Source organism: Macrotis lagotis, chromosome 1 (genome assembly GCF_037893015.1).
Source record: "Macrotis lagotis isolate mMagLag1 chromosome 1, bilby.v1.9.chrom.fasta, whole genome shotgun sequence".
Classification (NCBI taxonomy): Eukaryota; Metazoa; Chordata; class Mammalia; order Peramelemorphia; family Peramelidae; genus Macrotis; species Macrotis lagotis.
In genome coordinates this window covers 362,058,599-362,084,825 of record NC_133658.1, presented here as the reverse complement: position 1 = coordinate 362,084,825, position 26,227 = coordinate 362,058,599, and the positions used below count along the sequence as shown (strand labels likewise).

The 26,227-nt window shown below is 50.9% G+C and overlaps 2 protein-coding genes across 7 annotated transcripts; one reads left to right on the top strand and one right to left on the bottom strand.

Annotated features, from left to right (window-relative positions):
- Positions 1-599: 599 nt before the first annotated feature.
- Positions 600-22,902, top strand: DBN1 (drebrin 1). 6 transcript variants are annotated; one of them, XM_074212260.1, is made up of 15 exons: positions 600-732; positions 8,736-8,791; positions 9,188-9,300; positions 13,386-13,460; positions 13,558-13,704; positions 13,809-13,886; positions 14,237-14,388; positions 14,687-14,750; positions 15,634-15,693; positions 15,887-16,004; positions 17,763-17,903; positions 18,392-18,538; positions 19,723-20,354; positions 21,062-21,164; positions 21,806-22,902. In XM_074212260.1, the coding sequence occupies exons 1-15, from the start codon at positions 647-649 to the stop codon at positions 21,874-21,876; spliced, it is 2,043 nt and encodes a 680-aa protein (XP_074068361.1). In that variant the 5' UTR covers positions 600-646; the 3' UTR covers positions 21,877-22,902. The 6 variants fall into 6 exon arrangements, with proteins under 6 accessions (XP_074068361.1, XP_074068364.1, XP_074068365.1 ...); XM_074212264.1 differs by lacking the exon at positions 600-732 and adding an exon at positions 8,254-8,345; XM_074212261.1 differs by lacking the exon at positions 600-732 and adding an exon at positions 8,449-8,504.
- A 192-nt stretch (positions 22,903-23,094) lies between these two features.
- PRR7 (proline rich 7, synaptic) lies at positions 23,095-26,012 on the bottom strand. The gene is made up of 2 exons (XM_074212266.1): positions 25,469-26,012; positions 23,095-25,181 (listed from the first exon to the last, which is right to left on the bottom strand). Exons 1-2 carry the CDS (start codon positions 25,911-25,913, stop codon positions 24,790-24,792), a joined length of 837 nt encoding a protein of 278 aa, XP_074068367.1. The 5' UTR covers positions 25,914-26,012; the 3' UTR covers positions 23,095-24,789.
- Positions 26,013-26,227: the final 215 nt, after the last annotated feature.

Here is a 26,227-nt window from a genome sequence, read left to right as displayed (position 1 = left end):
AGGGATGGAGAATAAGGACCAAAAAAGCCCTGGGTTCTGGCAGAGTTTCTGAGGGAGGTGGGGAGAAAGAAGATACCTTGGCTGGATGGGGGAGGGCAGTGATGCAGCAGTGTTTCCAAAGTACCTGTGCTGTCTGCCTGACCACGTAGTGTCACTGGAAGGGGGTCAGTGTTGGGGACAAAAGAGTCGGTATGTGGTGGGGCTGGGGATTAGGAATAAGGACCGGAAGAAGGCTGTCGAGGGTGGTGGGGTAGGGGGTGTGACTTGTCCTCCTCCCTCCCACCAGGTCCCGCTTAGGTACAGCCTGGCGCTAGGACCGAGCGGAGTTGGGGCCGGGCGGAGCATCGCGCCCCCCACCCTCCTTCCTCTCCTTACCCCCTCCCCCTCCCCTCCCTGCCCAGCTCTCTCTCCCTTCCCTCCCTCCTCTCCCTCCCTCCCTCCTCTCCCCTCCCCTCCTCTCCTCTCCTCTCCTCTCCTCTCCCCTCCCCTCCCTTCCCCTCCCCTCCCCCGGCTGGGCTGTGCTGGGCTGTGCTGCGCTGCAGTGTCTCTCCGAGGCAGCGGCAGAAGCAGCGGCCCGATCTCTCCCTCGCCGCTTTCTCGGCTCCGGCCCCGGCTCCTTTGCAGCCCCCGGCCCGCCGGCTGCACCATGGCCAGTGTCAGCTTCAGCGGCCACCGCCTGGCGCTGCTGGCGGCGTACCAGGAGGTGATCCAGGAGGACTGTCCTGCCGATTGGTGAGAGGCGGCTCGGCCTGGCCCCCCGAGGCCCCCAGCCCCGGACCCTTTGTCTCTTGCCCATCTGGGCTCCGGGAAGGGGGTTGCTTCTTTGTGTTCCCGTCCAGTGGGTGGACGGGTGGGGGGTTGGGTGGGCGCCGGAGCCTGGGCGGGGCGGGGTCTTCGGGGGATCCCCAGGAGGGCCCCGGAAAATGGTGCATTGGGAAGAACTAGCCCGGGCTCGACGGGGGAGGGGGACTTCTTTGTGAGATTTGGTTGTGAAGGTGGGGGGGGTTCCTCCTGAGGGATGCTCCGGGTGGGGCCGGGCTAGGCCGGGTGGGGCGGGGCCAGGAGCTTAGAGTTGGGGGGCGTGTGTAAATGGGGGGGCTCATTGGTCGGAGTTGAACCCTAGATGGGGGGAGGACTGGGAAAACTCGGTTGGGAGATTGTAGATTAGATCCAGATGTGTAGTCCCGAGGGCTCTAGGGAGCTCCTGGGGACCGTCTCCCTTGGTGGCTCCCGGGCCCAGTGTCCCCACCCGGGCAGGTGTGTGTGTGTGTGTGTGTGTGTGTGTGTGTGTGTGTGTATGCGCGCGCGCTCCTGGGCCAGCCAAGGGCACCTTCTAGTCCACTCCGCTGGGGTTGGATGAGGGGGTGGTATCTCAGGCCTGAGCTCAGAGACACTACTGCCCGGCTGAATGAGGGCCCTGGCCCGGCCCGGCCCTAGCCGGCAGCACAAAGGAAGGAGGGAAAGAGGGAGGGAGGGAGGAGGAGGAGGAGGAGGAGGAGAAGGAGGGCGCGGTGGGGAGGAGGAGGAGGGATCGAGGGGATGTGTCAGGAGGGGAGGGGGAAGGGAAGGGCTGGGGCTTCGATCTGGAGATTAGGTGCTGGGGGAACCCTTTTCGAGAGCCCCGCCCCCCGGGGGTGCCTCTACACGCGCACCGGCCCTTTTCTTTTTAGGGAATTGGGTCGGGGAGTCCAGCCTAGGGCAGCAAAATTGGAAGCATGGATCCAGCTCCAGAATGTCCCTAGGGTTCTAAGAGCTGGGAGAGACTCTTTGAAGGATATTCACCACTACCACTCCATCACTACATCCCCATTCTAGCCTGGAGATTCCATTTCCATGCCCAGAACATGAACTCCTCCCCACCTTCTCTGCTTTATTCCATCTCTTTTGCTCCCAAGACTTCTCTCTCCTCAGACCCCCCCTTCACTTTTCCTCAATTTCTGTGGATCTCAGGGAGCATTTGTGACTGGATCTAGAGATGAAGGGGAAGGGCAAAGAGGGACTGGACTGAAGGAGAGAACCCTAAGAGGCTTACCCTGAGGCTGGGTGGTGGGATGGCTTAGTTTCTCTAAAAGAGGACCACTTCTCTGCTGGGGTTAATATGGTGATAGTAGGGGAGCTGGGGAGGATGTGAGGAAAGTAGAAAACCAGAACTGTGGGATGGCACAGGAGCAGCCCCACGGTAGCCTAGTAATGTTAGTGTGTTTTGTACATAGTAGGTATTTAATACATTTTTGCTGAATTGAAGACAAATCAGCCTTTAATCAGCGCCATTCCTAAGATTAAAAGGGGATGAGACCCCTGAGAACAGAATTGCTCACTCTGGGAGTCCGGTTCCAGATCCCTGAACTTGAAAATAAGGGGTAGTAAGGCAGACCAGAGTATCTAAATCCCAGCCTCATATATGTGCCCTTTGTCCTGATTAAATGAGAAAGGCAGAGCAGTTGTAACTACTGCATCTTGAGAGGGGCCATTAATATCTTTTAGTTTTGAGGGAGAATCAAGTTAGCACTGAATCTAGAGGATGAACCATACTGTTAGTATTGAGAGACTGGGCAGAGGTAATTAGCTGGATTAACTCTAACAAACTAGCCCTGATTCTTAGAGTAGGGGCAGTGAGTTAACTCTGAGACCTGTAAGGGGAGCAAGCTAGCCATGAGTGGGGGGTGGGATAGGGGTGGGAATTGATTCTGGGGTGTGTGTGTGTGTGTGTGTGTGTGTGTGTGTGTGTGTGTGAGAGAGAGAGAGAGAGAGAGAGAGAGAGAGAGAGAGAGAGAGAGAGAGAGAAACAGAGTTAACTTGAGATATAGAGGGGGGAAATCTAGCCTTGACCCTAAGGTGACTCGCATGAACTATCCGTTTCTGATTCGGCAGTGAACTAGCTCAGAATGGATGGTTACCTCAGGGGGCTAACAATGAGTATAGGGGACGGCAATGAGATAGCTCTGAGTCCGGAGGGCTCCCCAATGAGGTAACTCTGCTTGTGTGGATGGAAGGGGCAGTGTACTAGTTGACTTGGGGGTGGTGGTGGCTAGAAGGCTGGGGGATTTGTGGAGAGGGGTGGGGCAGGAGGCCTTGAGAGGCTGGGCGGGTCCCTCAAAATGGTTCCAGCAGCTGGAGTTCCAGCCCCAGCTGTTGGTCTCAATGCAACCCCAGGGAGAGGCTGCTGCCACCTGCTGTGGTCTGGCTAAAGGTTTTATCCCTGTCCTGGACCCTCTGAGGATAGACTCCAAGGCTTGGAGTCATTCTTCCCTTCATTTTCTGGGTTGGGATCACTTAGGTGGGAGTAGCCTTCTTTTCATTTCCCTGAAATTTGGGTAGGGGGGAGGGTAGTGAATCCTGACCCAAAGCCCATGTTTCTACTTATTACCTAAGATATTCTCCTCCCATAAGATCTTCCTATGGTGTTTCCCTTTTCCCCTCCACCAATTTGATCCCTTTCCACTATACTAGGTGGTTGCGGGGTGGGGGTGGGGGGGGAATGTCCCATTCACAAAAACAAAGTATTCTTTGTCTGAAAGAAGACCTAGGCTTCACCTTTGATAGTGAGACTGGGGGAGAATTCAGGGCTTGATATGGGATCTGGCTCTGGATAGGATGAGGATGATGGGAAATTAGACTTGGGGGATTGGGGGGAAGGGGGGATCATGCACATACTGGTTCCTGCCACACCAGCATTGCACCACTGGCCTGAGGCCAGGGCCGGAGGGAAATTGGAGTTACTAAAATTAGCTGCCCAGGGACCAGTTGGTAAGAGACAGCCTCTCCTTGCCCTGACCCGAGTGCAGGAGCTGGGACTACTGATGATAAAGAGGGCACAAGCTGGATAAACCATGGGGAGTGGGTCAACTGTCTTACCCCAGCCTCCCCTGGGTAGGAAGTAGGGAAAACTCTCAGCAAAGCTGAGCAGACAATAGCAGAGGCTGGTCGGGTGAGCCAGGCCAAGTCAGGATGACAAGGCTGGACTCTGCCCAGAATGCCTATATTTTGGACTTTTTAGGCTCATAGAGAAGGACATGCTGGTGGGGTATGGATCATACCTCAAGATTCAGAGCTGAAAGATTTAATAAGCACTTAAGTCTTCTTGACAGGGAAACTGAGGTTGGGAGAGGAGAAATAATTCGTCTAAGGTTATAAATGGGAGAGTCAGGATTCTAAACTCAGTTACTGTAATTCTAAATCTAGTTCTCCATTCCTCTCATTCCCTCCCATGGTACCTGATCTTGGGATAAACCCATGGCTGGAAGGAAAATGAACCATTTAAGCAGTGCCACTCCTGGTCATTGATCTAAGACCTTTGGCTTGCAGACACTGGCCTGTTCCATTAGTTTCCCACCTTGGTCTCTCTCTTTAGTGATAGGGAGCCCCATACCCAGAGTCTTGGCACTTAGGCCATCACAAAGCATCTCCTGAACTCAGTATTTTGGGGGTATCATACTCCAGACCCCACCCACCCACAGGCCCTTGATTATTAAAGATACTGGGCCTTCTGCCTTCATGGGCGGCCTACAGAGCCCAAGCTTTGCAGCCAGATCAAGTTATTCATCAACAGCCTGTGCGTCACAACCCATCTGGATTAAGAGGAGGGTTGAGTGGAGATTCATTTGGTTTCAGGATGGTAAGACTAAGGGAGATGTGAATAGAGGTATGTAATAGGAATCAGAAGACCTGGATTCAAAGGCTAATTCTGGTGACTTTGGGAAAGTAATTTCCTCTCTCAGACCTGTTTCCTTAGATAGGAAATCAAGATTCTTTTCTAGAGTCTATAAATCCTGGAAGCTTGTTTCTTAGGGCAGTGAGTGAGTTAGGGATAGGACTCAGAGTCTTTGGGAGGGACAGTCATGTCTTGGGCAAACCTAGGAGTTTTGGGCAGACCTGGAGTTCCTACTTCTATCTCCAGCTTTATTTTTGTTTGAGTAGGTGAGGTGGAGAAAGCATGTAATGAAGCTCTTGACTATCTATCTCCCCCAGCATACAGAATGTCAAGGGCCCTGAATGCAGAGATGAGGAAAGCAGCAGAAGTTGCTCTAGGTAGATCATTTCCCCAGGACTGATTTGAAGGAAGGTAGCACTGGATCCCAATCCTAAACCAGGGAACTTCTAGGCAGAAAATTTTTAGTCCTGGAGAGGCTCACATGGCTTTGGGTTACTTCAAATAGGCCAGGGCAGTACAGGAACTGGTTTTGAGGGCTTGACTGTCTCTGAGACCTGTAGGCAGGGCTGATCTTAGAGCAGGCCAGAGATCTGGAGATGACCTGTTTTCCATCCTGTCTCTGCCTGGGCAGCCTGGAATGGGAGCTAAGGAACAAAGTGGATTTAAAGGGCACATGAGATTTCCAGATGACTCAGATGGGTCAGGATTCAGGTGAAACTATCACTCTAACATCCCTTCCAGGGACATCATAGAATCATGGAATCAAGCTGAAGGGAACCAAATCCCCTTATTTTACAGATGAGGATACCGAGACTCAGGATAATTGCTTTGTCCAAAGTCACCCAGATAGTAATTGGCAGTTAGAATTTGAACTCAGATCCTCTGACTTCAATCCAGGGCCCTAAAATTAAAAATGAGTTTTTTGAAGGCCTTTTCAAAATATTTCAAGAGCCTGGAATTTAAATATTAAAACCAATTCTACCCACAGAACACTGGAAATTCTGTCTCCTGCTGCCTTACTATGTGTCTTTATACAAGTCAGTTCCTCACTGTGTGTCTTAATTTTCTCCTCTGGAAAGTAAGAAAGTGCAGGTGGGTGGAGACGACTTTGCCAGTTCTAAGATTTTGTTTCCAGGATGGAGGACTAAGGAGTGGGTGGCTTTCAAAAGGGTCTGGCTGGGGCTGGAAGGGAGCAGCAGCTGTCTGGGGCCCCTTTCCTCTGGCCTGGGCCACAGGTGGGCTTTCAAAGAGACACAACAGCTGCAGCTGATCTGGTAGCTGCCAGCAGCTCCCCCACCCCACATAATTCCTTTCTTGAGGGTCTGGGGGTGGGGTAGGCCTACCCAGGAGGGAAGAAGCCCTCGGGATCCTGATGTAACAGGAAATGGTCTTTGAAAAGGAAGGAAGGGAGGGAAGGGTTGGGTTTGTCAATCACTGGCCTCCCCAAGCTTCTCACCTAGTGCTAATGGAACTTTCTCCTCCACTCTTTGCCTCTATCCTCTTAGCAGCCCTGGGGACACATAGATCCAAGCCCTCTGAAGAGTAACAATCTTCACAGGATCAGAGATTTAGGTGTGGAAGAAACCTCAGAGATCATCTAATTGAATTATTTTATCAATGAATTCCCTCCCCTCACCTAAGGCAAATGACTTGGCCAAGGTCACATAAGGAATAAAAGGCCAAGCTAGGATTAGAACCCCAAAGCCTCTTCCCACTATACCATACTAAGGACAACACCTGAAGGTTTATAAAGAACTTGTTCAAGATCCATCCTAAAAAGGAGATAGTGTAGGTATTATTACCATCTTATGGTTGTGTAAAATGAGCCTCAGAAAAATTAGTAATGTTAACTCAAATCTCTACAGTGCCTTAAAAGTGCTTTCCCTGTGAGGTGGGTAGTGACAGGGATTATTTCCATTTGATTGAAGAAGTAACCAACCTCTATGGGAAAATAAGAGGCAAGGTGGTGGTTTGGTAGATTGATGTAATAGAACCTCTGGTTTTCCTAGATCTCTAAGTTTGGGAGAGGGACTGGATTTTGTTTCCTAGCAACTCTTATATGACCTAGGTCTCTCACTTGCCTATGGCTAGTCCCTGGGGTGTGAGGATATTGAGAATAGGTAGACTAGGAGGCTTCTGGGGCAGCTGGTTCACTTGGAAGGTGCTAGCTAAACCCTGAGGCCAGGGGAACTGGCCAGTAGAGGAAAAAGTGGTGACTCACTATCTGTCTGAGTAAAAGCCTGTGGGGGGTGGGTGGGGGCTGGCCTGCAGAAATCCCTGAGGCCTGCTTTTTCACCACTCCCTCTCTGTAGATTAGGGATCCCCTGCCTCAGTTTCTTCATCTGCAAAAGAAAATCCACAGAATGTTAGTTATGGAAGCCACTACCCTGGAAGAAATTGCGACCCAAAGGGAAAAAAGGAAAAAAAAAATTATATACAAAGTGACTCGAAACTAAAGCCCAAACCTTTTGGCTGTCCAGTCCAGGATCTGAAAGTGTCAGAGAGATGAGAATAACAGGCCAAGACTTGATAATAAACCAGTGAGGCTGCATCATTGAGAATGGGACTAGAAGTTTGCTGCTTAAAGAGAGACCAAGAAAGTTTATAGGGGAGGAGATGGGGAGAAGAGGGGGATTCTTCGACTGGAAGGCAAAGTGCATTTGTAGATCAGACAGGCTCCTTTTTGCCGGGGTGTAGAGGATGGAAAGACAGGCAAGAGACTGTGGGGATCTTGGTTTGGTTCTACAGTACCCTTAAGAACCATTGCAGAAAGGGAAGACGCCCCTTTTGGGAGGAAGGCAGGGTATGCCTAAGGGATATTCTTATGCCTGAGTTTAGATAGAAGGGTACAGATTAAGGATTATGAGTGGGGGGGGCGGGAAGGCTGAGGAGGGGACTTGGAAGGCTGAATTTAAGAGGGAGAGAAGGGCTCAATTGGGGGTCTGGGAGAAAGATTGATTCGGAAGGGGGGGGGGTCTTGGGACTGGAAGGGGACTCTAGACTGGAGAGAGGAAGTATACTTCCATTACATCTCTCTGCGGTATGGTAGAAGGAAGGGAGGTTTGGGTTCCTTGGGTAAGGGGGACATCTAGTTCTTCCAGGTCCTTTGTGTGGTCAGCCTGGGCTGAGGAGTTGGGCCGGAGTCCAACAACTCGGGGTTGGTCATATGGGTGGGGGGGAGGGGGAAGTGGGGAAGTGTGTTTCCATCGTTCAACCCAATCCTCCCCCCTTGATGGGGGCGCGGGTACCACAGCACGGGCCAGGTACGTTCTGAGTCAGCCAGCCAATGAGGAACGAGGGGAACCGTATCCGAGGAACTGTATCCTAGAAACCGTCTCCATGGAAGCGCCATTGCACACCCAGCGGCTCATTGACTTAGGGCACCTATCTTCAAACCCCAACTATTATGACCCAATCCGGCCTGGTCGCTTAAGGCCTGGCCCCTGGGTTCGAAACTTTAGCCTCCACCCCTCAAGCCTTGATGCCTCTATACCAGTCCCGCAAGCTGCCCCCTTCAGGCTGGGCCGGAGAGCAAGGGTCAGAGACGCGTGTTCTTGAGGAGGCAAGGGTCAGCCGACCCAGACGGAAAGTAGAAGAGTGGAGGGGAGAGGAGTGGGAGCCCTCGGAGGCCAGTGCTTCCTGCCTCCCCCGCTCCTTCCCTCCGAGGAAATGGCCCAGGCTGCGGGTTACCATGGTAACGCCCAGTGCATTGGCCCCACCGCGTGCTACTCTCTCCAACCCCTCTCCCTCTCCCTGTCTCCCCCCTTTCCAACTTCCCTCCCCTCCCTCCCCCCCCCCCCCCCCCCCCCCCCCCCCGGCACAGGATGCTGGCTCATTCTCAGGGACTACTCTGGTACCCACACTAGCTGCTGAGATCCCGCCTCAAGGAGCTTCCCAACAGTCTTGGGCTAGGCTAGATGCTTGCCAGCACTTTCCCATTAGCCCCCCTCCTCCTCCCAGGAATCACTGCCTCCTCTCCATTTTCTCCTAGGCCTGGAGAACAGGGGTGGGCGTGGAGGGGAGGGGCGCTCCAGCCTGCCGAGTCATTGAGCCTTTCCTCCCTTCCCCCCCTCCCTCTCCCCAGGGCTCTTTACACATATGAGGACGATTCAGATGACCTCAAGTTAGCAGCGTCAGGAGGTAAGAATTCTCACCATTCCTCATTCCAGTCCTCTCCACACACCCCCTCCCCCTTTCAGCAGTTTTAGTCTCCTTTCCTTTAATTCTGGTTTTTTTTTTCCTTGATTTTCCCCCTAGGGAGATAAAAATCACGAGCTAGGGCCTCCTAAATCAAGCATAGGGCTTGAAGAGAGTTGGGGGTAAGGGTCGAAATGGGGGTGGGGGGTAAGAACCAAAGTAACTCTAGCAAGATATGGGGTCAGACGGGACCCAGGAATTCAAGGAGCTCGAAGACAGCATGCTATTCTTATGGACCCAGGGAAATACTCCTCTTTTAGGGAAGAATTGGGAATTTGGGGACCCACAATGGTTTGCAAATGGTTAACTTGACCCACTACCCCATGTTCTCTGTCTCAGGGGGCGGCCTACAGGAGCTCTCTGGTCATTTTGAGAACCAGAAGGTGATGTACGGCTTTTGCAGTGTCAAGGACTCCCAGGCTGCACTTCCCAAATATGTTCTCATCAACTGGGTATGTGGTGGGTCAAAGGGAGGAGAAAAGTGGAAAGACACTGGTTCTGAATTCTGCCCCTTCTACTTATGTATCTTCAGCTAGTCATGTCACCAATCTGGATCTTTTTCATCATCTGGAAAATAATTGGATGGACTAGGTCACAGGTTTTTAGGATTTAGAGTTGAAAAGGACCCTGTCTATTACTATTCTCTTGAGATAGGGAAAGGATGAGACCAAACTAGGAAATTTCTCTAAGGTAGCTGGGAAGATAAAGGACTAATTCTGGTTTTTATCAATTTATGTGCAACTCATGAATCACCCAGTACCCAATTTCTGGGCTTACTTTGACTATAGTCAACCTTGAGGAGGGTAGCTTCTTTCATCATGACCCTTTAGCTCAAAGTACATCATTTCTTCCCCTCCCCCCCCATCCAGAGTTTATTCTGAGTTATCTCAGGATATAGGTCAAATATAGCTCATGTCTACATCTCCATAGGTATGTGTAAAAGATATTCCAACTCTTACACAAGCACTCAAGACAACAAAATAGCCTTTAATAGTATACCTTAGAAAATGTAGAAAACATAGAGGATTCACAGTAAGCCCTTAATCAATGCCATTTTGGTGAGTTCCATTAACCCCCAAGGGCTCCAAGTCCCTTGGCAAAGTATTTTAGACTTCTATGAAAAAGTATGAATTTGGTAATCTTAAACTCCTTTCCTATTGGACCTACACTGTCTGAATAGTTCACAGAGATGGAGAGACCAAAATCTGGGTATTTTGTTCCTCTGGCATGGCATCACTTGCTGATGTAATATATGTGATCCCATTTTCCCCAAGACACCAGTGGCACCCATCAATTTTCCTTTCTTTCAAGAAAAGGTGAAATTCTAGAATCTCTCTCCAATAGGCTTGTGCTTCTCAGGAATATTCCTACTCTATCCAGAAGCCTGAATTAACCTGAATTTTCAAAAGATTGGATTGCTGGGAGATATCCCCAAAGCCTGAGCTGTCCAGAATCTCCTTAAAAGGGTGGATTGCAGAACTTGGGGAATAGGGACCTTCCTTTCAGGTCCCATTTCAAGTTTAATATTAGTAGCTTTGGGGGATAGGAGTATTTAGCCCAGCACCAAAATCATAAGATCATAAATCTAGACCAGGAAGGAACCCCAAAGTCCACTTATTGCTGGGGCCTGATCAAAGCCACTTTTAACTCTGTTGCTCTGACCCCTGAAAAGTGGGGGAAAACCCCCCAAAAGGGCCAAGTCTTCAGTGAAGGCCCCCTTTTCTAGCTCTTGCACAGAGGGTTGGCTCCAACCCATAGAAATTTGAAGCAGTAAATTCTTTCCCAGTTGATGTGATACAAAGTCCCAAACAAAGATTTACCAACTCTTAAGCTCAGCAAATTATTCTAAGTTGATCAACTAATACTTGAACAAAGACATAAATAGAATACTTATCAAATTTACTGATGGCCCCAAATCAGGAAGATTAGCTGCATAGTTAGATGTCAAACAAAATAGAAAATAAAGAGAATATACTGGATGATAACAATCCAGATCCAAAAAGATCTAGATCAGCCAGGCTCAACTGAATAGATGAAATTTAATAGGTATAAGGGTCAAGTCACAATCTCAGACTTGGAAGGGCTCTCATCTTCAGTCTATCCAGAGTGCATGTCACTGGTGGTCTAAAATCCCAAATTCTGGGCTTTTATGAACTAGATTGAATTTGAAGGGAAGAAGAGAGAGGGCTTCTCAGTCCCTTGGTTAATTTTGTCTTTGTTCGTTTTTTTAGTCACGTATGACTCTTTTATGACCCAGTTGAGATTTCTTGGCAAAGATACTGGAGTGCTTTACTATTTCCTTCTCCAGTTCATTTTACAGATGAGAAAACTGTGGCAAACAAGGTTGCCCAGGGTTATATAGTTAAGTGTCTGAGGTTTCAGGAAGAGTATTCCTGACCCCAGGCTGAGACTCTATCTACTGTGCTACCAATAAACATTTCTTACATGTACCAGGTACTTTTCTAAACATTTGTGGTTACAAAAAGAGAACAAAAGACAGTCCCCCTCTCATGGAACTCACAGCCTATTGGGGGAGACAACAAGTAAACTAATAGGTAAAAAATAAGATATGTACACAATGGATTGGAAATATCAAACCTCATGTCCCTTAGCTAGATTTGTCCCAAGTCAGAATGTAGCTCAGCTCTAGGAGATTTAAGTAAAAGGGTCTATCTGGTCCACTATCACAAGTTAATGCTATTAGATTTTACCCAACAGATAAAAAGGTAGAAAATCATACAAATCAAGAATCTATTCTTCTCTTTTGTGAATCCCATTTTTCTACCCCAGGAGCCTGATCCGACCTCCATTCTTATAAATTTCTTAAGGGTTTGGATTCCTGGAAAGTTAGATACTTGTTTCATTTTTTAATCTCCTGTACAAATTGGGGATAGATAGCAATTTGTCCAAAAAAGATCTGAGGGTTTTAGTGGATTACAAGCTCAGTGCTACAATGCTTTGAGAGAATATACATGATGTTCAGAAATAGTATTGCATTTTGGGCATCACATTTTAGGACTAACGGTGATCACCTAGAGAGCTTCTATAAGAGGGTATGATTTACAAATCACACCATAAAATGGGGATATTTCATTTGGAGAGGAAGAGTCGGTTTAAAGAATTTGTGGTGGGACGAGACTATCCTTTCCTCCTAGAAGCAGTTTAGGTCAATTTTAAGAATACTGACTTTGGGTTCAAATACTGGCTCTGGTATGACCTGGCTCTGTATGACCTCAAGTAAGTCACTCAACCTCTGAATTCTTTAGTTTCCTAATCTGTTGAACAGGGAATTGGCCTTTAGATTCTCTTCTATCTCTAAATCTGTGAACCTTTGTTTTTTCCCTGGCCAGGGCCAGCAAGGATTAGTCTTTTCTGCTCATCCCCAAAGGATAGAATTAAGAGTTGTAGGACAAAGTTGAAGAGTAAAATTTCAACTCCAAAGAAAGGAAAACTTTCTAACAGTTGTTCAATCTTGTTCAACTCTTTCTTGATCCTATTTATTTATTTTTTTTATAAATATACAGATGAGGAAACAGGCAATGAAAGTTAAATGACTTGCTTAGGGGGTACACTTGCTACTAAGTATCTAAGGGTGAATTTTAACTCAGAAATTCCCTACTATCTATAGACCAGTTGCTCTATGTACTATGCCACCCAGCTGCCCATTTCTGACAATTAGTGTTGTTCTAACACTAGTTTTCCTGGAAGTTCTTCAAGAGAAGGCTAGATAATCACTTATTAACCTATCAGTCAGGAAGATGGGTGGTGCCTTAATTCTGTTATTTATTTCCTACCCTTCCTGTATATATATATATATATATATATATATATATATATATATATATATATATATATTTTTTTTTTTTTTTTTTTTTTTTGCAAGGCAAATGGGGTTAAGTGGCTTGCCCAAGGCCACACAGCTAGGTAATTATTAAGTGTTTGAGACCGGATTTGAACCCAAGTACTCCTGACTCCAGGGCCGGTGCTTTATCCACTGTGCCACCTAGCCACCCCTGTACATATAGTCTTTGTACATTTTTTGTTGGCTTATTTTCTGCCTCATTTGTCTGTGAGCTCCTTGAGAGTAGGTACTGTTTTTTGCCTTTCTTTGAATTCCTACCATTTAGTATGGTGCCTATCAGATAGCAAATGCTTATTGACTCTTTTTTGTTTGTTTTTGCAAGGCAATGGGGTTAAGTGACTTGCCCAAGATCTCACAGCTAGGTAATTATTGTCTGAGATCAGATTTGAACTCAGGTCCTCCTGACTCCAGGGCTAGTGTTCTATCCACTGTTCCACCTAGCCAGCCAGCCAGCCTTTCTTATTGACTCTTAATTAGATGACCCTTCTCAGTTTTGAGATTTGGTGTTTCTGGGATATCTAAGGAATAAAGAATGAGAGTAGAAATGAGGAGTTTGCCCTGCCCCCACCCCTCCAGTTGAGGGGTTGGAAAGTAAGTGAGAGCCCTTCCAGAACTCCACCTACTGCCTAAATTTGGAAATTTGGAACTGAATTATCCCCTGTTCTTCTCTAATAGGTTGGTGAGGATGTGCCAGATGCCCGCAAGTGTGCCTGTGCCAGCCATGTGGCTAAGGTGGCTGAATTCTTTCAGGTGCGGACTTTGGTGATGACAAGGAGGGAGAGGAGTAGATTACTCAGTATCTCCTTTGGGTCAAGACCCCTCTAAAGTGAACCTGGGTTCTTCACAGGGTGTGGATGTGATTGTCAATGCCAGCAGCGTGGAGGACATAGATGCTGGTGCCATTGGACAGCGACTTTCAAATGGCCTGGCTCGCCTGTCCAGCCCAGTGCTACACCGACTGCGACTTAGGGAAGATGAGAATGCTGAACCTGTGGTGAGCTAGACACCTGCCCCACTGAGGTGCCTCCCAGCCTAGCTTAGGCTTCTGCCTACCTTGTCCAGCTGCTTACCTATCTCTTCCTTCCTCTCCACTCCCAGGGCACCACTTACCAGAAGACAGATGCTGCTGTGGAAATGAAACGGCTTAACCGGGAGCAGTTCTGGGAGCAGGCCAAGGTAGGGGACCTTGAGAACTACTTGAAAGCCCCCTTCTTCTGAGTAATGCCCAGTATCTTGTCCAACTCTTCCCTGGTTCCTTTTTCCCCATTCCTTGTGTCTTTCTTGGCAGGACCAGGAGCCCCCAATCCTTTTCTCCATGGGCTTCTTCCTTTGCTAAAACCAGGGATTTTCTTGTCCCAGGAGTCCCCCATTCTTCCATCAGACTGTGCTGGAGCTATTGAAAGGGGTGGGTAGGGCAGCTCTCCACATATGCAAAGGAGGGTGGTTTTTGGAGGAGGACCCTAAATTGGGAGAAGGGATGAGCTGTGTGACAGTTAAAAGGGTGTGTTTTGTGATTGGGACTGCAGAGAGAAGAGGAGCTAAGGAAGGAGGAGGAGAGGAAGAAGGCCTTGGATGAAAGACTGAAGTTTGAGCAGGAGCGGATGGAGCAGGAGCGTCTAGAACAGGAGGAGAGGGAAAAGCGATATCGGGAGAGAGAGCAGCAGATTGAAGAACATAGGTGCTGCTCCCTACCTTTCCTTCTCCATCACTGCCTTCCTGGACCCCAGGGCCTCCCCTCCACCCTGTTCCTTTTCCATTGTTGTACCCTGCTTCCTTTCCATCCTCCACCCCCCTCTGGGGCCACCTCTGTGCCCAAGTCCTATTCTTCCAACAAACCCGGGTATCTCTGGGAAAAGGCCTGGACCCAGGTTGGATAAAGAACATTCCTTTTCCTAGGCATAAGGCCTCTGTGTTCCATTCCTGCCCTGTCCCCAATCCCCCCACTCCCTCAGTCATTTGCCATGCTGTGCTTTCAGGAGAAAACAGCAGACTTTGGAAGCTGAGGAAGCCAAACAGAGATTGAAGGAACAGTCGATCTTTGTAAGTCTGGAGGTGGAGTGGGCTCCCTAGGAAGCAGAGTGGGCTCATGTGTTGTCAGGGCCCAGGAGGGGGCAGGGAGGCAGCAGAACCTGCCCGCCCTGTCAGGGCCAAGGCAGTGCTATTTATTGGGATTAGTTCTTTGCCTGGCCCTGTGAGGTATAAAATTACCTCTTTTTTCCTAAAGCTTGTACAAAGGTGTTCCTTTCTGAATCCCTATGAGCTTGGGGGAGTATGTCCTGTTAAGGCTGAGGAAACTGAGGCACAGAGAGAGCAAGTGACTTAGGGATGGACTATTAATGCAGAGCCAGGGTTTAAAAAATAGGTCCTCTGCCTCCAAAGTCTTTTCTCTAGACACAACTTAGCTCTCCTTTAGAAAAGCAAGACACATAGGAAAAAAGTGATTGTAAGGAGAAAGAGAGAGAGAGACAGAGAGAGAAGGGAATGATTACCAGCTCTTGAATGGGCCATGAAGGGAAGTGATCTGATGGATGTGGTGCTTGAGGAAAATTGTCCTCCCTCCCACCTCCCCACCCCCTTGCCTCCCCTGCCCTCTGTCTCTTGCATACAAGCAGAGTCTGAGAGGCTGTGATGGTAATGGGTGTGAAGTGTGAAGTGATGAGTCTGAACCAGGCTGCTGACACATGGAATGGACAGGATGCTTTGGAAGGAGAGGGATAGCACATGACTGGCAGAGAATGGGAGGAGGCAGTGAGAGATAATCCAGAAACACTGAGGCCCTGGTGGGGTAGGGGTGGGGTCACTGAGGGATAGGGAGAATGTGTGGAAGAGCCTGTTTGGGGGCACTAAAAGGGACTGAGACAGTCTGGCTAGAGCTGTTTGAGGCTCATTGAAGACTAGAGGTCTTTGTACTTTTGGTTACCAGGGGGACCATCGTGAGGAGGAGGAAGAGGCGCAAATGAAGAAGTCTGAGTCAGAAGTGGAGGTGAGGTTTTTTTTTTATGATGTGTGGCTTGAGGTTGTTGGGGTAGGTCCATTTGAGCTCTAAATTCTGTGATACTCTTTGCCCCTGGAGTCCACTCAAAGGGGGTGGGGGACAGAGACCAGTGGTTCTCTTGGCATTGGGAAAGGGCTTGGACAGGATGCTAGTCCTGAACAGGCTTCCTTTGGGTCTCTAGGAGGCAGCTGCCATCATTGCCCAGCGACCTGACAACCCGCGGGAATTCTTCAAGCAGCAAGAACGAGTGGCTTCTGCTAGCAGCTGTGAAATGCCCACCTCCTTCAACCACAGGCCAGGTATCTTCACACTCTTGGCCTCCCTGGTCCTCTGACCAAGGGTTCTCCTTAGATCCTGGGTGTTGGGAAAAGCAACTCTCACCCTGACCCCTGAAGAGCTATCTCCCTTTGTCACCAGGGGATTGGGAAGGGGGAGTCCTGTAGGGGCATATTCCTTAATCTGGGCACTGGGGCCCTGAAGGCCTGTCTCTATGGGGAGGAGGCACCAGTCACTGGGGGAAAAAGAGGACATTGAATATGACCAGCCCACCAGGAGCCCCTGACCTGGAACAAAACAGGAGTCATGCAGGTGCTCTCCCTCCTAGGGGCTCAAAGGGAACAGGCTCGTGGTAAAGGACTAGAACTCTTCCTCAGACAACAGCCAAGAAGGGGTGTTCAGGGCTGCCCTAACCCCAACCAGGCCCATCCCTAAGCTAAGAGAAAGTATAAAGTGGGGTGCATGTGGGAGGAGGGAGGTAGAGAGAAAACTTGACAGATCTTGCCTAGGGCTCATACCCTCAGACCTTGGCCTGGTTTTTGAGTGTTGCCCATAGATTCATCACAAAGGAGGAGCGCTGGGATCAGCCTGGTGCTTAGGCACTGACTCCCAGGGCAGCTGGGACATGAGGAGGGGTGGGAAGACCCTAGCTACTGGCTTTGGTTACACCCTTCAGTGGCCTGATCGTCTGAAGCAGGCCTGCCAGAAGCAGGCAGCCTTGGGCTTCGTGCCTACCTTGACTCCTGGCTGCCCCCTGGCATCCCCTCAATGTTGCCTGCCTGGCAGGGCTTGGGAATGAGCTGGCCGTGGTGTGCTGTGGCTGACTCTCCAGAGGTGCTGCCCTGTGGGACTGCAGGCTTGCCGCTTTCCTCGCAAGGTGGGCTTAGGCTCGCTGGGGGCCTGGCTACACTAGCCCAGGGACCTGCACCTTGAGCTTTGAGGCTGTGCCACATTGTCAGGGCCATTCCCTAATCCTTGAAGCAGTGTGACCACTGCCAAGGCATTTGCCTTGGCACCACAGGGGCTCTGCTTCCCACCCATCCTGCAGTTAAATCCTGCTTACCTCAGCCTTCTGATGCCAGGGGCAGGGCTGGGGGGGAGGAGTCAGGCCCATTCACAGAATCTGTCACCTACTGTTTGCCCAGCAGTGGACCTAATGGCATGTTTTGGGGGGTAAGGGTAGTGGGGAATGTCATTATATAATGATCTCTATCCTTGTGCCTGGAGTTCTCATCTCTGGAAGCTGTACTCAGTGGCCTGGCTTTATGGGCATCAGTTGGGCTGGGGTTCCCTCATCATGCTTGACCCTTTGCTGGCTGAGGAATCCTATGAGCCATGGGGGTAGGAGGTTGTGCAGATCTGCAAGTCCCCAGCCTGATACTAATTCCACCAGCCTAAGCTATGTTGCATGCCAGTTACCCATACTTATCCCAGCCTTGTGATGCTGAGCAAGTCTTCTAATCTCTCTGTATCTCAGTTGCCTCATCTGTAAAATGAGGGAGTTGGATTCACCGACCTCTAAGGTCCCTTCCAGCTCTAGATTGAAGGTCCCATGACTCTTCAGATGTCAGGGACAGGGGGTTGGAATTGCTCTTGTAGCTCTGGTGGTGTCAATATGACCTGGGAATGGGTATTTTGGGCCCGTCTCTCCCACCCTCCAGGAACCAAATGTGGGATTCCTCTGATGGTTCCTGGAAGGCTTGGGAACAGGGGCCTTTTCTGGGGAACACTGACTCTTCTCTTCTGCTCTCTCTCTGTCTCCGTCTGTCTTTGTCTTTTAGCAGGTCGTCCGTACTGTCCTTTCATAAAGGGACCGGACAGTGGGCCGTCTTCCTCTTCCTCCTCTTCCTCTTCCCCTCCTCGGACTCCCTTCCCCTATATCACCTGTCACCGCACCCCAAATCTTTCTTCTTCCTTCCCATGTAGGTAGCCGCTCCCACGCCATGGTGGGGGGGGTGAGGAGGGCCCCTCATCCCAGAGACCCCCTCTCCCACCTAGGTCCCCACCCCCCTGCGCTCGATTCTCCCCAGGAGTCACATCAGTGACTGTCTGCTTATCCCCAGAACTGACACCACTGCCTGTACCTCCCCAGGGTCAGGGCTGACACAGCATTGGGCACCTTGTTAGGTGCTCCCAAGAAAGGTTTGGGAGTACCAGGGATCTGCTCGCCGCCCTGGTGCTGGAGAAGAAGTGACAGACTTCCCTGCCCCAGTCCAGTTTCTTCCCGTCTCCAGGGAGGAGTCAGGAGGCCCCAGCTGGGGCAGGAGGCGAGAAGGCCCCCTCACCTGCTGCCCAGGGGGAGATGAGCCGGAGTCGACCACCCAGGAGAGCCGCTCAGCCCAGCCCTCACCCCAGCTCCCAGCTCCACTGGGAACCCTCCCTGACGAGCCTCCGTTGTTTTTCCTTGCAGGCAGCCAGATGGACAGCCACAGGAGGGCTGTAGTGGCAGCTGCCCGGAGCCCCTCGGACTCTAGCTCTGCCTCCACACCTGTGGCTGACCAGATCGAGCGGGCCCTAGATGAGGTGACATCCTCACAGCCACAACCTCTTTCCAGAGGTGAGGGACTCAGGACAGTTTGGGGATGATGAGGAGAAAGATTGTTCACACCATCATACCTTCTTATACCCTCCAAGACAGACAGACAGACAGAGATACACACACACACACACACACACACACACACACACACACACACAATCTCTCAATCTCTCTCTCTCTCTCTCTCTCTCTCTCTCTCTCTCTCTCTCTCTCTCTCTCTCCAAGGTGCCTGTCAAAGGCTAACTCTTAAACATTTTATTTTATACATTTAAAAATATTCTGAGAAGTGGTCCCACGAGACATCAAGAAGTGTCCAGGACACAAAGGATACATTTCTCTGCAGTAGAAGAACTCTAGAATGTCAGCTCTGAGAAACTGGATGAGACCTAAACAATTACATAAAATGCATTTTCCCCATTTCCCTCATTTCCCCCAGGAGATAGGAGAGAGAGGAGGAAAACAGAAGAGAGGAACAGAGGAGGAAAAAAATGAGAAAGGAGAGGAAAAGAGGAGGGAGAAACACAGAAGAGAGAAGAGAGAGAAAGGAGAAAGGAGAGAAATGGAGAAAAAGGAGAGCAAACTTTGTCCAAGGCCAGATGTAACGAAGGATACAGTCAGAATTAGCACCCACAGATCTCAAAGCTTAGACCTATGCTCTTCCCACAAAGCCTCTCATTTTTGAGAGTCACAGTTCTCTTCAGAAATGACCTGGTAGTATTCTTCAGTTTGAACAAATTTGAGCTTTTCTCCTGCTACTAGGGCATGGGAGGTGGGCACTATGGTCCCCTCTTCCCTAAGTCCCTTTAGTATCCCAGATCTAGAACTGGAAGGTATCACCAAGGGCCCCCTTTCTTATTCTTCAGTCACATCAAGTCAATAAATCTTGACAACCCCCAGCCAACCTTCCAGATAACCCTAAGGTCTTTATCATGTGCTTATGGTGTACCTGGCACTGCTAAGTTCTAGGGATAGAAAGAGGAAAGGAAAAAACTGATAGCCCAGAGACTTGCTTAAAACAAGACTAGGCTGTCAGTAGCAAAATCTCTATCCTGTGCCCATTCTGCTAACATTTCAGTTAACCAGCTCCAGTGATGAATTGGGGGGTTGGCAAGAGCTGCGGAAAGCCAAGGCCTCTCTCTCCCTCAACATTCCTCACATAAGAATGACATTTATCTTGACTTTTCTGACCTTTACCCTTGTAGAACCCATTGTGGAGTCCTTGTTGGAGAAGGAGCCTCCAGGAGAGACAGCTGGGCCCCTGGAGGACTTGGTGTTTCTGGAAACCAAAGAGAAGGAGGTGGGGGCTGCAGATGTAGCAGCCCCAGTAGCTTCTGCTGAGAGTCCTGAGGAGATAGAGCTGGCTGAGCCTGCTGGCCCCCCTGAACCACCAACTCAGGGGAGCCTCATCGACTTGTGGCAGAGTGATGGGGTTGCGCCTCCAGAACCTGCAGAATGGGAACTGCAGGCCGATCTAAGAGCTCCAACTCCACCTCAGGAGGGACCTGGGGTCATACCAGAAGAGTCAGAATTGGTAGCTCCCCCAGAACCACCTCCACTGGGAGAAGGAGTCCCAGAACCCCCAGTACTGCCGGCTGACAACAGTGCCAACCTCCTGAACTTCGATGAGCTTCCCGAGCCTCCAGCTACCTTCTGTGACCCTGAAGAGGGTGACCGTGAAGCCCCTGATATGGGTGGAATGGAGGGGTCCCACCCTGGCTCTGAGCAAGATGTCCTAGTGGCTGAGACCCTGCCCATGGACTTGGAGGAGCTGGAACCAGAGCAGGAAGCCCACTTGCTAACCAATGGAGAAACCACCCAGAAGGAGGGGACACAGGTGGGGGATCAGAGGGAGGCAGAAGAATGGGTGCAAGTCATTGGGCGTTTTTAGTGTGGGAGTAGGCTCTGGGATCTCTCGGTTCCCCTCTTAGTGTCCCTCCCTACTGCTCCCATCTCATCAAACTCCACCCCCCCCACAATGATATCAGTCATATCCCCATCCTAGGACTATACTAGCCAATCAATTGCCTTTCCTGCTGTAGAACTGCATTCCCAGAATCCTTTCTCCCCCTCCCCCCCACTCTTTTATCTGTGCCTTTGATCACTCCTTTTTTCCTCTTCTTCCCTCCCTTAAGACTCTTGCTTAGAGCCCTCCCATACCATCACTTGTCCTTTTCCTGAAGACTGTATTAGTGCCTTTCACTGCCTCCTCACTTGCTCAGGTTCTAAATTCTTTGGCTAATTATAAGAGGAAACCCAAACTCTATGACCAAGACTGGGGGCAGAGTGGGTCTCCCATACAGCCTGCTCTATGTCTTTGTCCTTTTGCTAAGGACCCAAGCAAGACATCTGTCTTTCCCTGACACTAGTGATGGCATCAAAGAGATTACCTGTCTCTACTCTCTGGCTCAGAGTTGAATAGGTCCTTCCCTCCATACATTCCTCCACCCTCCTCCTCCTCTGCCCGCTAAGTCTACTACCTGGGGAAAAGGTTAAACTGCTGACCAGCTGAGCCTCTGATGACCTTGAGCTTTCCCAATGCAGGCCAGTGAGGGATATTTCAGCCAATCACAGGATGAAGAATTTGCCCAGTCAGAAGAACTATCTGCTAAAGCTCCACCTCCTGTATTCTACAACAAACCCCCAGGTAAGGGGTTGGGTGAGATGGAGAACTGGGCTGGAATTCGTGTTAATGGATCAGGTAGCCTGCAAATGATGCTCAGTTCCTGGGCTCTTGGAGGCCAGGCCTTTCATCATTCTCATGGTGTTTATACCTGTATAGAATTCATAGGATTCAGAATTGTGTTCCTCTTCTCTTTATCATTTTATATTGGAGGAAACTGAGGCTCAAGTCCTAGGCATGATCCAGGGCTTTGTTCAAAAAAAAAGCATAAAGATAAGTTTGTGGTTGGATTCTCTTCCTTACCCTTCTCCCTATTTTAGCAAGGGCCAAGCTGGGTCCTGAGAGGACTCTGATAGATGGGCGTCATGTCAAGGAAGGGTGTGTGTATAGGGTTGAGGGGAGGAGCGGAAGAGAGGGAGTATCATTATTTAGAATATTAGAATTCTCATTCTCAGGGCAACTGGATTTGAACTCAAAGGACCTGGGTTTGAATACTGTGTGACCCTGAACAAGTCTTTTCCTAGACTTCACTTTCTTCTGTAAAGTTAAGGTTTTGGATTTAGTGTCTATGATCCTATGAAGATTCCAGCAGGAATGGATGGAGAGATGGGGGCCTACCTAGCTCTTCTGCTTGATTCCTGACTGTCTTTGCACTCTCCCACCAGAGATTGACATTACCTGTTGGGATGCGGACCCTGTGCCTGAGGAAGAAGAGGCCTTTGGAGGCAGTGTCTAGCCCTTTGGTCGGGTCTCCCCAGGCAGACACCATGTGAAGGCCGCCCACACTCTGGGCTCCATGCCAGCTGGCCCGTCGCGCCTGCGCCCACAGCATTTCCACCTGGTTGGTGGTGACTCTGGACTCCCGGCCCCTGTCCCGGAACGGGGCCACCTCCCCCATCCCCCTGTCCTGCCCATGGGGGGGGCCCAGACTTTTATAGCTTTTCTCCCTTTTTTTTAAAAGTTGATAGGAAAAGTGTACAGTTGACTGGTTTTCCTCTCTGTTGGTAGTAAGATGCTGTTCTGCACCTTCCCCCTTCATACCCTTTGGGGTTGAGAAGGTAGATCTCTGTAACCCCCCTTCAGCTCTCTTGGCCTGTATCAGAGGCCCAGACCCCAGACTTGGCCAGCCCTCCCAGGGTTGCTTTCAGACCCCAGGGAGAATGATTCTCCTTAGACACATCTTTTTCCTAGTTTTTGTTTTGTTTTGTTTTGTTTCTTGAAAATATCACCCATTGCATTCTCTGTCCAGGGCTTGGATAATTTGCACGAATTTAAAAACATGGCAATAAATGGCTCTGTGGGCTCTGGTTCCATGGGACCCTTCCCTCCTCCTCCCCCCAGGAGTTACCCAGCTGGGGGCAGGCCAAGGTAGAGCCTTCAGGCCTGCACAGGTTAGGGTGATAGTAAGGAGAGCTCCCCCTATTCCTGTATCGGTTCTTGAGTAAATCAGAGAGGTTCTTTACCATCTGCCATCCTTCCCCTGGTCCTGGCCTTTCAGCCTTCTGTAATGTTGCCCTCCTGCTGGGCAGGTCCCGGGCTGGAGGCCTCTATATGGTTCACATAGCCTCCTTGGCCCCAATTGGGCCATGGGAGGGGCCTAGGTAGTAGGGCTGTTGGGGTGCTCCCCCCCAGGAATCAGCCCCCTCCCCTAAACTGCCATCCTCTTGTCGCTTGGTATCCTTTTTCACGTTTAGTAACTGTTTTTGGAAAGCACAAACTTCTGTAATGGCGTGTGCTCATGTCTGTTAATAAAGAAATCCAGATCCAGGCCCTGGCTCTGGACTTCCTAAGGGCTGGGAGGGCAATCCCAACATGTCTTTCCTGTCCTCCCCCCTTCCCCCATTTCCTTGGACTCTGTTCTTCAGCCCCTAGCAAGTATAACTAGTCGAGGAGGCAGGGCAGGGCAGCCTCTGCCAGGCGGCGACCAAGCCGTAAGCAAAAGGAGAGCCAAGAGACAAGGTCATTTATACTTCTAGTAGGAACTTAAGCCCCCAGTCATTTACAGTAGCCCTTGTAGGACAAGATCATCATCTTTAGAAGTGGGAAGGACATAAGAGATGATAGGATCATAGATTTAGATTGAGAAGGAGCTTCAGGGCTATGTAGTCTAATATTTTTCCAATGGAGAAAATTTAGGGGTGTCAAATGACTTACCCAAGGTCACAAAGGTTGAAAGTGGCATAAGTGAAAACTGAATTCAACCTCCCCCACCATCTTGCATTCTTTTCACATGACATTTTCCATAGTAATCCCAAACTAAGGGCCCTTTGCCTGAGCTGGGAAGAGAAAAAAGGAAGGAGTCACAGACCCAAGTGTGTGAATCAAATTCAGTGTAAGATGATTGGATTCTAGACTTTTCTTTGTCCTCCTGCCCTGACCCAGAGCAGACAGTTCTCAAGCCAAGTCTACCTACTACCTACTCTTTTCTGCAAAGACTGGAAAGAACTGTCGGGCTGACTTCAAAGCAGCTCTCAAGGCCTTGGAATAGCAACATCTGGGCTGTTCCATAGAATCTTAGGGTATAGAGTAAGACATCTATTCTGACATTTTACATAGGAGGAAACAGGCCCAAAGAGCCTTCTAACATGACAGGCAGGAAGGTAAGAGCTTAGTCTAAAGTAATCTGACCTCATCAGTCTTTCCATGACATCATGTTGGTTGTATGACTGAGGAAATCATTTCTGCACTTCTAAAGACTGCACTTCACTTGACCTCTGCTAGTCCTTAAGTTTGGTGTATCCATTATGGTAGGTGGTAATGTTTTTCTGGTAGGATTTAGAGATAGAAGACTTCAGAAAGCATCAGAGGGAATCCTGCCCAAAAATCTATTTCCAGGAAAAGCCTGGTTAGTAGAACTGGGTCCACACTGTCGGTTTTCTGAAATTTTCTTTTTTTGGTGCTAGGATGCATTAAGTCAGTGTGATGGATTGCAAAGGGCCCTAAAATTGGAAACATAGACTGATGAGTTCAAATTCTGGCTTCTCTTCTCACTATTTGCCCTTGGGCAGCCATTTGTCTAAGCTGGGCCTCAGTTTCCCTAAATAGGGTCCTTTTCCAGTTCTTTTTTTCTGTGATCTAGACCCACCTGTTTTTTTCCCCCTCCCCTAAATTTTACAGATGAGGAAGCTGAGCCACAGGGAGAAAAGACTTTCCCCCAGATCCTACAGGTAGCTAATGCCAGAAAACTGCACTTGGGATTTCAGATGCAGGACTAGGACTCTCTTTCCACTATACTCAACTTTAGCCTCCGGAGAGGTTTCTTGAACTAGGAGGTGGAGTTGTGCCCAACTGGCTCTGTATCAAGGAGTCAAACGTACTGGGAGGGATGCCTGGGGTGGGGGCACCCTTTTTCTTACTTTATCCTCACCCCTGGGTGCAAGCAGCAGGCTCTCCCTCCCGTTGTACCAAAGCCGATCACACACCTTTATTATCCTCAAAATGTAACAAACAGGGTTAAGAAATAGCCCCGAGTCCCAGGGAAATGTTTTAAAAACCCCCGAGGCCTAAGAAAGGAGTCTGAACGGCCGGCTCTCGGGGAAGGAGAAAGGGAGGGAGGCGGGGCAGGGCTGGGAGTTGGGCAGCGCTGGTTCAGGTCCGGGCGCTTAGCCCCCGGGGTGGGGCCAGGGGGCAGGGGCTCGGGCCACCCCCTCTATACGGCTGTAGTCCTCCCGAACAAGGGGATGGAGACGGGCAGGCGCCAGGCTCCGTGCTCCAGTGGGTCCCGGCTGCTCAGCTCCGAGTCGGTCCAGCTGGGGAAGACACGGCGGGAGCGTTCCGCCTGCAGGTAGAGGGCGGGACAGGGAGGGCCAGGGCGCGGGGCGCTGGGCAGGTGCAGCGCCGACGAGTAGCCCCGGTCTAGGAAGAGCGGCTTGTAGTTGGGCGGCTGCTCCTGTTTCTCGGAGCTGTCGCGGCTCAGGAAGGGCGTCACGATCTTGCGGTAGAGGCCGCGCGTGTCGGTGAGCACCTCGCTGTAGGGCGGCGGCGGCTCGGCCATCAGCACCGCCTCCTCGTAGCACGGGGGCTTGGAGAGGTCCGACTCGGCTGCGAGAAGTCCATGGCCAGCAATCAGGGACTGGGCCCTAGGGACACGCTCCCCTTCCCGGCTCCCCGCCTCACCCTCCACTCCTCATCCTCCTCCCTTGCGGACTCCCAAGCACTCCCATCACCCTAACCCCCAGCTCCCTCTTTGCAAGCTGGCTTGCCCCCTCCTCCCAAGCTCCCCCCCCCCCCCGCCCCGCCCCGGGTCGGTCAGCCTCCACCCCGACACCCTCCCGGGTTTATGCAGCCCCGTCCCCTCTTCCTGGCCGCAGCCCACTCGGGGCGCCCACCTTGGCGCGGGTAGCTCCAGGGCCGGGGCGGCACCAGGATGTGAGGCGGGTGCGGGTGAGGGTGTGGATGCGAGTGGGGCGGGTGCGGGTGATGGTGGGCTGGATGGGGCTGGTGCTGGGCTGGGGCCGAGTGGTGCAGGGCGTGGGTGTGCCCGGGGGCCTCCAGGCGGACTCGGGCCTGCGGGGCCAGTCCTGGGGCCAGCCCTAGGCCCAGTCCGGGGGGGCTCCCGGCCAGACTACCCTCCAGTTCCATGGGCTCCAGGGGCTCCAGGGGCTCGAGCTCCAGGGCGCGCAGGTTCTGCTCCCGCAGCCGCTCCTCGTGGCGCCTCTTGAGGCGGCGGCGGAGGAAGCTACAGAAGCAGCAGAGCAGGACCACGAGGCCCCAGATGAGCCAGAAGCCGGCGAAGCAGGTGAGAAAGGTGTAGGTGCCCTGGGACATCACCATCTTGGCGGTGGCGGGCGAAGGGCTGGGCTGGGGTAGGGGCGGCCCGGGCTCAGTGGGCGCCCCGGCCCCGAGCCATGGAGTCACTCAGCAGCCCGCTCACTCCCCTGCGAACATCGCTGGCCTGGGCCGGGGGCCGGAGGCCGGAGCAGGGGACCCCTTAGGGGCCGGCTGCTACAAGCTGAGCCGCGGGCCTCGCTGTCCGTGGAACGCTGACTGAGGCCGGGGGTTGCCCACGTCCGGCGGGGGCGGGCGGGCGCGGAAGGCAGCGGCTGGTCGCCCAGAGCCTGCCCCGATTCATTCCCATCCTCCCGCAG

What these genes read in the sequence shown, in the direction of transcription:
- PRR7 (XM_074212266.1), bottom strand. Translation starts at nt 25,913, where the DNA reads ATGGTGATGTCCCAGGGCACCTACACCTTTCTCACCTGCTTCGCCGGC. An exon ending in CTGGAGCTACCCGCGCCAAG is followed by an intron (nt 25,182 to 25,468) that starts GTGGGCGCCCCG and finishes GACTTCTCGCAG; the next exon opens with CCGAGTCGGACCTCTCCAAG.
- DBN1 (XM_074212259.1), top strand. Translation starts at nt 8,569, where the DNA reads ATGCTTGCCAGCACTTTCCCATTAGCCCCCCTCCTCCTCCCAGGAATC. An exon ending in AGGTGGCTGAATTCTTTCAG is followed by an intron (nt 13,461 to 13,557) that starts GTGCGGACTTTG and finishes GGTTCTTCACAG; the next exon opens with GGTGTGGATGTGATTGTCAA. An exon ending in CCCAGAAGGAGGGGACACAG is followed by an intron (nt 20,355 to 21,061) that starts GTGGGGGATCAG and finishes TTCCCAATGCAG; the next exon opens with GCCAGTGAGGGATATTTCAG.